This window comes from Ammodytes marinus (genome assembly GCF_949987685.1).
Source record: "Ammodytes marinus genome assembly, chromosome: 11".
Classification (NCBI taxonomy): Eukaryota; Metazoa; Chordata; class Actinopteri; order Uranoscopiformes; family Ammodytidae; genus Ammodytes; species Ammodytes marinus.
This window is the reverse complement of record NC_137215.1, coordinates 4,042,420-4,054,342: the sequence shown is the minus strand read 5'-3', so window position 1 is coordinate 4,054,342 and position 11,923 is coordinate 4,042,420. Positions and strand designations below refer to the sequence as shown.

Sequence of the window (11,923 nt, the reverse complement as noted above, 5' to 3'; positions counted from 1 at the left end):
TTTTATTATTACTATTTTTTTTTATTTATAAATGGCAGATTTCAGTGATTTTATTAAATGCATGAAAACGAAATGTTATCATCTTGGAAGACAAAGATATGTGTCAATGTCACCACAGGTAAAATACACAAGTAAGTTAAGTACATACTATAAAATATAATTAGGATATCCACAAATGGCATTCAGTTCATTATAATAACAGTGAGAGAGAAATACAGTAAATTCTCTCAGTTCTACAGGCTTAAATCATGCGTTCATCTTAACCAATTCATATGCGACACAAGCACTACAGTAGTAGACACTAAATAATACCAAGTGACGTAGCCACTCACATAGTCCAGACATACCAGCCTCTTGGGGTGTGTGTGTGGGGGGGAGAGGGAGGGGGGAAGGGGGAGGAGTCTGTGTGTTTGTGTGTGTGTGTGTGTGTGTTTGTGTGTGTGTGTGTGTGTGTGTGTGAGTGTGTCTATGTCTGTCTGTGTGGGTGTGTGTGTGTGTGTCTGTGTGTGTGTGAGCGTGCTTGTGTGTGTCTCTCTGTATGTGCGCGTGTATATGTGTGTACGTTTGTGTCTGTGTGTGTGTGTGCGCACGCTCGTGTGTGTGTGTGAGTGTGTGTGTGTGTTAAACGTCATTTATAATCTAGAAATATGGGCCCTCGGGACACATAGGAAATGAGTGTGAATGAAGACATCTCGTTAGTGAGTGTGTGCGGGTCAGAGAGGTAATGACATTATGTTAGGGACAAAAAAGCCTTTTCCAGTGCACCCTCTAACAACCATTATAACACAAGCTAAACACAGGACTAGCTACTCTTATTAGCATACATATGTTCACAGCATTCAACTACTTTACTTTATACATAGACAAACTTATATCTAAGGCGAGACACTACAGGCAAAAATATCGCTTTTTTTAAGCACTAGTCAATTTTGAGATTTTTTGGAGGGCTATTTTGCTTCCATACCAGTATAATAAAAGGTCCAAAATGACAATTGATGTGTTTATTTGACTAAACCTTGTCTGTTTGCGTCTGTATATTTCTCCTATACAACTTAATTTTAGTTTTTTTTAAGAAGATGCACATTTATGCATAATTAGTGTTAGATATGGCACATTTGTTAAAAAAAATGTTACACAGAACAATAATTGTTCTAATGTAAGTAATCAACGGGGCAAAGATTTGATGTTGATATCTATAAGTTTAAAATTGTTACCATAGTCACCAGCAGTGTCTCACCTTAAAAACAACAAAAATACTGAAGTTGGAATAAAAAAAATAATAAAAAATAAAAAAAATAGTGCAAATTAAAGCATTCATTCAGAGGCCTTACCTGCTAGAACACAGTTTTAGAAATGCCCGGCACTTTACACAGAACAATGTAAGCAAGACAAGTTGATTATTAACGTTATATTATATGTCGTTATCTTATTAAGTATTCAGTGAGGTCTCTAGAAACTAAGTTAACATTTAAACTATTAGTGGTCGTTATCCTGTAAACCACACAACTGCTCTATAATAAAAGAGTTGAGCTATTTTAAAGTTATAACCAAAATGTTGCATTCAAGTACAAGAAGTGGTAATATGGCATTAGAGAGTTATTGAAACTTAAAGGACATTTTCACAAAGCTGAGTGCACACCGAAGGCTCTGTAAACTGAGATGGATATTATTATAGGTGAGCAAGGATGAAATTATTACATGGTATTAGTATTAGGGCCACGTCCATTCACAATGCACTTCGAGAATAAATTGGAAATACTTCTAATCTACTAGATCCGGCCAAGATTTTTAGTGTTAAAAACAGTATACTATTTGGGGCGATTCTGATCCACAATCCAGTGAGCACCGGAAGTGACGTCACATCGACGAAGCCTCCGTATTACCCCTCGACAATTCAAGACGGTAAAGTTGGAAAGATGTTGACAGGTTCCAGGATCAATAACTCATAAGAGAAACGTTAATTATTAAGTACATACTAATAAAAACAAACAAACAAAAAAAAAAAATTCTCTCCCATGGCCCTTATTGATTCTTGAACTTCAAAACTGTCAATTCATAATTAAAAAAAACTCCTATTCATTCCTACTCATTCTTTTCATCTATTTTGTCCCTTACACTCTTCCATACAATTTACAGCTAGAATCCACGTGAAACGTTTAAATATTTATGGATATTTTGTCCACCGGTCCGACCTGTTTGCGTCCCTCCAGCAGAAACGCCAGCACTATGACGCACCTCTGTCCGAACGACCGCTGCCTCACCGAACTCTCGCACTGTCTGAAGTAGATGGTTGTTCCCGTGGCGATCGCGTCAAACTGTTCGATCAGTAACCACGACTCCCAAAACACCGTCATGGCGTTCATAACTACCATGACAACCACCCAAAACTCCTCCCCTAAGACGGACAGTCGCGACGAAAACGTGGGTCTGTAGCTAGGCATTTTGTTGTACAGGTAATTAGTAGCCGTGGCGACGAAGAGCAGGTGTGCGACGAGCATGGATAGAATGTAGACGAGGAACAGGCGGTGGTTGCCGCGGCCGATGCAGCGGTTGAGGAAGAGACAGTGGTGGTCGTAGTCTTTGATGCAGATGTCACACAGCTTGCAGTGTTTGGTGTTGTCAGGGAGGAACAACTGAGGGAAGGCAGAGAAATAATCCAAGTTAAGGCTATACGTAGTGTGTACTATTAAAGGTGGAGTCAGCGATTCTGGAGCACTTGTTGTCAACACTTGTTTCTTATTGTCAAAATCAGTGAATATCTGCTCACGCACTGTAATGGTCTCTCTATTTTTCAAATGTTATATATATATCAATAACTGCTTTATCCAAAAAAATTGTTATTTGCGGACAAAATGTATTGTAGTTTAGGCTACTTTATCAAATATTTTCCAGCTCACACACAAGAAACAGTGCAAGAATAATTTTACCATCAACCATTTTTTTTGTTTTTATTTCCTACTGTTTAAAACAATTACTGCTTCACAATTTCACCATCGGATGAAAATCAACTTGCACCATAAATATTTCACATCACATGTATCTTCACGTCATTGATTCATTCAGTGGGAGTTTGTCCTTTTGAAAGAATAAACTATGTGAGTGTATTTTTTTTCCAATGATGGAAATGAATTTAAATCAAATGAAGTCAAATCAAACCAAACCAAACCCTAATGTCGTCTTACCTCACAGTAGGGACAGAAGCGGTGTGGGCTCTGGTTGTTTTCCACCAGGTCGGCTATACAGGTGAAGCGCGTGTCGGCCTCCTTCCCCTCCAGAGTGCCCGGGTCCTGGGTCAGGACTTTACAGAACAGAGCCAGGACCAGCGCAAAGTGAACCATGGACACCTCTACTAGAGCACTGGTGGGCCACACACATACAGCTATGGTTAAGGATGAAGTAACCCCCTTGGTATTTTATTATACAAAACCCTTGATTATCCCTGCGTTCCAAATCGCACACTGTTCCTTTTTTCTATTCTACATACTACATCTGACCATAAAAATAATCTAGTTAGCATGCAGTAGACATACACTAGGGACATACTTTACTTATTTATTGCATCATGACAACTATGGTTAATGATGAAGTAACCCCATTGGCATTTTAATATACACAATTGTCTCTTAATTTTTTCCAGAGCTGTAGCTATTAGACTTGTGTGTGTGTTTCATTTGTAAAGGATATTAGGCATTATCTTCCCATAGAAACAGAGCAGGGAGTGGAACATGCCAGCCAGGAGCGTGCCCAGGTAGATGGGGTTGGGTAACCTGGAAGGAACACAAGGATATGTCAACAGAGGAATAATTCACTGTATCTATCTATAGATAGATAGATAGATACAGTGAATCTATCTATCTATCTATCTATCTATCTATCTATCTATCTATCTATCTATCTATCTATCTATCTATCTATCTATCTATCTATCTATCTATCTATCTATCTATCTATCTATCTATCTATCTATCTATCTATCTATCTATCTATCCATCCATCCATCCATCCATCCATCCATCCATCCATCCATCCATCCATCCATCCATCCATCCATCCATCCATCCATCCATCCATCCATCCATCCATCCATCCATCCATCCATCCATCCATCTATCTATCTATCTATCCCTCTTTATATCAAACCTTTGGTACGTTGTCATGCGGTGGAACTGGGTGAAGATGCTCCTAGCCAGCCAGGGGAAGAGCAGTCCACAGATCAGCCCTCCGTATCCTCCCAACATGGCGGCTATCAGCAGGATGGCCGCGCCGCTGATCGACGGGAAGAACAACGTCCAGTAGTACAGCACTGGGGAGGGAGGAACACAGAAATATGTTTAAAATATATCAACATTAATATCATCAAAAAATCAACACAAATATGCAAATATGCGATTATTTTTGTGTGAATTTATAAGTTACTTTATTAGTCAATGGTTACATTGAAATGTGTCTTTCCGCATACCCCCTCTCAAGTTACCACACTCCAGAGGGGGTCAGAGCGCAGGGTCAGCCATAGTACAGCGCCCCTGGAGCAGTTTAGCGTTAAGTGTCTTGCTCAAGGACACAATGGTAGAGATGGTGGGCAATACCAGACATAACTAGTTTTACAACTAACACCCTCCTGTCCGGTGCCGGGGATCAAACCAGTGACCTCATGGTTACTAGTCCGCCACCTTTCCTCTAGGTCATCCTATCACCCATATAATTATTTTTTTAATTGAAATATTGCATATTGTGCTTTTAAATGTTACGGAACCACTATTGTCACTATTATGGCAATGTCACATTCATTGTCCTTTGATGGACAAGCTGAAAAAAAGGATGTCTGCTCTGGCCTTCAGTAAGGAGGCATACGTTATGTTTTTTTCGGTTGTTCGCACGTCTGACAAAATTTACCATGAGACTCCTCAGGCTTGTGGTGTATCGGCTCTTTCATGTAGCGTCTCAGTAGTTTAGTCAGCTGCTGATGTCTGGAGAGAGAAAGAAAAAAGAGCAAAGCAAAGTATTAATCAGTATTATAAGTAAAAGTCTATCTATCTATCTATCTATCTATCTATCTATCTATCTATCTATCTATCTATCTATCTATCTATCTATCTATCTAGGTAATTAAACAAAACAAAACATTCAACAAAAAATGTTCGGTAGTTCCTAAATAAGATAATGTAGTGTGTCTGTCTGTCTGTGTGTCTGTCTGTGTGTCCGTCTGTCTGTGTGTCTGTCTGTCTGTCTGTCTGTCTGTCTGTCTGTCTGTCTGTCTGTCTGTCTGTCTGTCTGTCTGTCTGTCTGTCTGTCTATCCATCCATCCATCCATCAACCCATCCATCTATCTATCTATCTATCTATCTATCTATCTATCTATCTATCTATCTATCTATCTATCTATCTATCTATCTATCTATCTATCTATCTATCTATCTATCTATCTATCTATCTATCCATCCATCCATCCATCCATCCATCCATCCATCCATCCATCCATCCATCCATCCATCCATCCATCCATCCTTTCTTCCATCCATCCATCCGTCCATCCATCCATCCATCCATCCATCCATCCATCCATCCATCCATCCATCCATCCATCCATCCATCCATCCATCCATCCATCCATCCATCCATCCATCCATCCATCCAATAAAACAGCCTATGTACCTGTAAGTCTTGCCCAGTTTGCTGAGGTCTAGTGGGGTGAGCCCGCTGTGGTTCTTCTGGTGCAGCATGTAGCAGCCTGTCCTCTGCAGCAGCGTCCAGCACACCTCCACACCGCCTCGCTCTGCGGCCACGTGCAGCGCAGTCGCCCCCTCCTGGTCCACCGAGGCTATGCAACATCTCTGGAGCACAGACAACAGGGTTTAAAGACCTACTTCACCGGTGGGAATATGAAGGTGTATTGAATTCTGAGATCCTATGTAGTATAAATGTGCAATTTTTTTTTTAAATTGGTTCATCCTAGCCTGAGAAAAGGCAGATAGAGTGTTTTATGGTCTCACTGTCTAACCCTACATTTCTCTTACTGAGACATCACAGTAAGAGAAATGTAGGGTTAGTCAATTTTATTTGCACATTTATACTACATAGGATCTCAGAATTCAATACACCTTCATGTTCCCACCGGTGAAGTAGGTCTTTAAGGTGCATATCTGATAATAGATAGTCTGCATTGGTCTGCCGAATCTGCCGAATTCTACCTGTAACTGTTTTAATTAGGTTATATTGTACTTTCACCCATTCTACATGGCCGTCTAAATGTTCAATCGTTTTTTTTCCCCTTCATCAGTTGTTGTGCATTTGATGTAATTGCATTGTATATTGTGTGTATTATGTGTTGTTTTTGCTTTGCTTTTGTTAAACTCAAAATCATTGCAAATAAGGGTCAATTGATCTCTGGAGTATAAATGAAATGAAAATGAATAGGGACCTGTTTCAGAAAGGTATTTTAAGATTTCACAGATTCAAAAGTATGTTGCTAAGATTATTTTGGTGATTATTATGTGGACTGGGATTGGATGGCACAAAGATGGATGTAGCAGCAAATTATGTAATTTAGGCTGAAAACTAAAAAGAAGATAATGTAGTAACTTGCCCACTTTGTCAACAAGAGCGTGGGAGTGGGATACGTTTCTACCACATGTTCTCAGCAAATACCGGACCACTAGCTGAGTTTCATTAATTTTTTTAATATGTTTTTTTTAACATTCTGTCTACTACACAATATGAGTGAGTGAAGCCTGTCTCCTACCTGTTGTCTGAGCAGGTAGCGCACCACCTCTGTGTTGCCCGTGGACGCGGCCAGGTGCAGCGGAGTCACCTGGTACATGTCTGTGTCCGAGAACCGGAACATTCCAGTCTCCCACAAGAAGTGAACTGTCACACTGGGGAAGATAAACGACAAATAGTTAATGCTTGAATAAGGTATTTGTGTGTGACTGGCTAAAGTACACACACAAAAAAACAAGACAATAACTTTGGGGGGCGCCCTTAGCTCAGTTGGTAGGGCGTCCCACCCCCCGGGCCGGGCCCAGCAGCAGACCCGGGTTCGATTCCAGCCCGCGGTCGTTCTCTGTATGTCACTCCCCTCTCTGCCCCATTTCACCTCTGTCTCTACACTATCAATAAAGCATGAAAAATACCAAAAAAAAAAAAAAAAAGACAATAACTATACTATGTTTGATGATGTCTAACTGTTACTGCATGCCATTCAAGTGTATACCTTGATTGTTTTTAATGGAATACTGTATACACTTAGTACAATATAATCTGCAAGGCTTTCTCTCAAGAAGTGGTTAAAATAGAAAAGTTAGAATAGAAAATATGAAACAATGAATGTTGACATTGCGATAACAATACATTTTCTATATGTTGTGAAGCCCTAGTTAACACACACTTAAAAAAGACAAAACAACTCTATCCCTGCATTCCAATACCCATACTTCCCTACTATTTAGTATGCCAGAAAAATGTTTAGGATGTCCCAATACATGCACGTCAATTGTAGTATGCTGAAAATACATAAATGCCCCACTAACTCCAATAGCATTTTTGAGTATTCATCTTTATTCTTGAAATTTCTTGACATAATTAAAAGAAATCTTCCTTCTCTGATTTTTTTCTCTCTCCTGTGGCCCTAAAACTCTTCTGTACTTTAGTATGTAGTGAAGTAAAAAGAAAGAGTATGTGATTTGGAACGCAGGGTGTGTCTGATGCTGTGTTACATACATGCTGCCCCCGGTGACGGCATGGTGCAGGGCGGTTTTCCCTTGACGGTCAATGATACGTAGATCGGCTCCATACTGCATCATCTGGTGAATGACAAATATGTTCCCTTGCCTAAAGGGTGTCAAAAATACAAATTGTTATTAAACCTGCAGTGTGTAGAATTTTGGGTTTTATTTCCTAGCAGATTTTGTAGAAAATAATTATAATATCCATAAGTACGTTTAATTTAGTGCATAATAGCTGATTTTATTTATTTAGAATTACTATTTTTTTCCTTAGAAAGGGTCTCATATATGTCCATATTTCTCCATACTTTGGACCAAGGCCTTGTCACCGCCATTTTGGAAGTGTCATAGTTGGAATGTCATCAGGTGCATTGTTTAAAATTTAGAATTGTTCTTGTCCTTGAAGGCCACTGTAGCTTCTGTTATTATTCGAAAGGGGTGGGGTAACCCAGGGAGCGTTGCATTCTAGAACTTTCTAGAACTTACTTGATGATGTCAAATTACACACTGCACCTTTAACTATCAATCGCTTATTATTACATATATATGAACATGACTCAAAATCTAGATAATAGGCCTACTGGATAAAGCCAGATTGGAAATATCTTTACATTTTTACAACATATTAGTGTCCACTGTTTTTACAGAACAGATTTTGGATACAGCCTTTTCTTTATTTTATGAATCCAAAAATAGCATGTAGAGGTATTAAAAATTCATGCTCAGCAGGTTTTTAAGAACAAAATCTTTCATAAATCAGACAATTAACAACACATGAAAAAATTATTCTGTAATAACCTTCAGAATAGTGCTTAGAATGATTATGGAAAGTTAAGTTGATGTAAGTGCTTTAGAAGTTGAGATTTTTGGTTCAGAGTATTGAAGAAAAAATTAATGTTGAGATAATGTCCGTTAAAAATGGTTGAAAAGGAGAAATATACAGACGGAAACAGACAAGGTTTAGTAAAATAAACACCTAGATGTACATTTTAGACCTGTTATTTATAATAGTATGAAAGAAGACATGTTATGGAAGCAAAATAGCCAAAAATCACAAAATTCACCAGTGCTTAAAAAAAACTAAATATTTACCTGCATTTAACTAGAGATCTATGTAACTGCTCTTTACCTGCAGGCGAAATGAAAGGCGGTCTGTCCGGCGTCACATGTCATGTTGGGGTCAGCTCCGTTGCTAAGGAAGAGGTCGACCATGGAGCGGTTACCGTGCAGCGCAGCGTAGTGGAGTGGTGTAAAACCGCCCCAGCCTGGATGGAGACAAAACACATTATAGTTAAAGAAAATATTCAAATGCATCTTCATCTCTGTAACTAATCATTTAAGTCTGTCAGCATGTTGATTGAGGGTCCCTTTTGACACAATCATTTAAAGCTATAGTGCGTAACTTCTGCTGCCCACAAGTGAAGAATTCTGAGTAATTACAACAACACTGTCGGTGCATCTACTTGTACATGAGGTAAGCTTTCGGTGATGGTTGCATGGATTTTATACCTTCTGCTGTACGTCTAGGTTTAATCAACAACTGAAACCTTTCTTGGGATTTTTTCTGAGCTCCTGCACCAGTGTCAGGGGGGGCGACACCCGTTTGTAAACGCTGCCATACTGAGAAATACAGAGAGAGTTTTGTGGAGCTGATAATAGGCTTAATCAACTTTGTATCAACTCCTTTGGCGATGGCTTGGATGTAACCAACACATTAATTGACATGAAAAAGTTACACACTGTAGCTTTAACTGTGTGCTAGGTTGTTTTCACAGAATCTGTCCATCTAAATCTGTACCACACAATCTCACATATAGAGGCTAAATCACTAGAGCTTTGGTCCTTTGAAAAGATGAATGACACTTGCTCATCGATACAATTTACCAGGGCCCAACATTCAATATATCACAACTCTATAATCATCATCATCATCATCATCAACTTTTATTATGAGACTCAAGGTCCATTTAAAAGACAAACAATACAAAAAATAGACAAAGCACACATACATAAGGATAAGATATGATATTGTTATCGCGTAATATCAAAATTCAAGGCATTCATATCGCAAAGACTGATTGAACTGCAATGAATGGAAGCCTACTCCATGTGCCATGCCTTCACACTCTGACTGCATGTCAATATATCTGGCCAATCAGGTGAAGCCAACAGGATGCAGCCAACCAATGCTGTACAGGGAAGCTCTGGGATGTTTGGCTTAAACCTAATAAGACAGTAAAATCATGTGGTTTTGATTTTATTTTATTAGGATCCCCCATTAGGTGATGCAGAAACATCAACTACTCTTCCTGGGGTCCACACAAAACATATACAAGGAACTAACAACGTATACAATATATACAAAGAATAACCATCACAAAACATATAGGAACGAAACCATCAATACACCAAATACATATGGGTTGGAATGAAAATAATGCATTTAATTTTTTAATTCATTTCAGTGTCTGCAGTGCATAGGCTACTCCTGACTATCCAGGGTCTATGTTTGTAGTAAACTCAAAGCAGAAAGACATCTAACACTTTTGCACACAATTATAATTATATAAGTGATATCTCTTCAAGGCAATATTCAACATTGTTATATTGCATAACGCATTGCATTACATAATAAGTTCTCCTGATATGGTGCAGACCTAATAGGCTATTTCCACGTTATAACTTAAGCCAGGTTCGTTGTGTCACAGATTTCAAAAGACAACATGTAAATTACAGACATGGGCCTACTATATGCATTAGAAATGTGCTCGCATCTGTATCGTGCTCACCAAATTTTGGCTTTATGATGAAGATAATGAACGAAATACCCTCACTGACAGACATGCTAATAACTGCATGCTGACAGGAAGTTGTGGCCTAGGCTAGGTATATGCTGTACTGTAGTTTGCCCAAATATTCAGTAGAAATTGGCCGAAAAATTGAGCGACAGAGACCAAATCATAATAGATATTTAACTACAATCGTAATCACTATTAGGATATCTTATTCCAGCCTTACCTCTTTCCTCCAGGATCGACCGGTCATTCTGAATGAATTGAATACACATCTCAATATTCCCTGCCTGTATACAGTCAAATATGTCACCGCCGCTAACGGAGCAAACGGGCATCGGATGCATTTTTACAGCCGTGAATAGTAGCCTAAAAACGGCCTACTATTAATAGTAAACTTCCACAAGGAAACAAGCTTAATCGTTAACAAAATCAGCTGCTGGGATGAATCGCTACGACATTATAATTGTAAGTGAGTGAGGAGAGAGAGAGATCATATTTCGGCTGCAGAATAAAGAGTAACGGGTCGCATTCATTGTGCTGCTAATTTCATTGACCACGCCCTGGTCGCGTCATTGGTTGGCGGCAGGTCACATGGGCAGTGACGTCAGTGCGTCAACAAAGCACGTGGTGTCTATAAATATGATGATAACACTATAGAAGTTGATATAGCGTGTGTGGGACATGGACATATTGTGGGTTTTGGGGCTGACGTTTGAATTGCAGACACTATTTTGTTAACTTATTAGCTTAAAATAAATATTAAAAATGTACATTTCTTATAGGAAATAGCCAACTGCAACTGGTATGATATTTAAAACGGAGGTAATAGATAAAAGAGGTTGAGTGCGGTTGCGTCAGTGGTTGAAAATAAGAGTGCAAGTCATCGTATCCAATGCACGTGCTGTTAGCTTGAAAAAGTTTGTTTACAAGGAGCGAGGCGACAGTAGGCTAGCAGCACCAGACCATATTTTGAGTTTAGCTAACGCTCTGTCTAAATACTGGAGCCTAGAGGGGTAGAAAATGCGAAAATGTCTTGATAATAGGGGTGTAATATGGGGTGTTAATGCGGCATGGAGCTATAGTGTCCAGAAATAAGGGTTTTGATTTTAGCAGGTGACGGTGACTTCGGTTACAGCTGTGGAGTCCATGTGTAAATGAATGAAAACAGCGTGTGTAAGGTAATATTTGCTCCCTTTTTTTTGTGGTCTAGATATTTTGACTTTACATACTATGTGAAGGCGTAATTGGACATGTTTTTTGATGGCTTCGTTCAATTTTAGCGACCATATAAGTTCCATAGGCTACCATACTTCACACCGACGCTAGTGCTACATTCATCAATGGGCCAATAATTACAAAAATCTCTGTTTTTATTGCTCAAATGTATTCACAAATCAAATGGTCTAA

General features: G+C 39.0%; 1 protein-coding gene across 1 annotated transcript; it reads right to left on the bottom strand.

The window, feature by feature from the left end:
• Positions 1-2,156: 2,156 nt before the first annotated feature.
• On the bottom strand, positions 2,157-10,860 carry LOC307257569 (uncharacterized protein; the record flags this gene model as incomplete). The annotated part of the gene is made up of 10 exons (XM_080036830.1): positions 2,157-2,633; positions 3,183-3,379; positions 3,691-3,767; positions 4,141-4,303; positions 4,894-4,967; positions 5,653-5,831; positions 6,740-6,872; positions 7,717-7,827; positions 8,851-8,986; positions 10,740-10,860. The coding sequence occupies 10 exons, from the start codon at positions 10,858-10,860 to the stop codon at positions 2,157-2,159; spliced, it is 1,668 nt and encodes a 555-aa protein (XP_079892956.1).
• Positions 10,861-11,923: the final 1,063 nt, after the last annotated feature.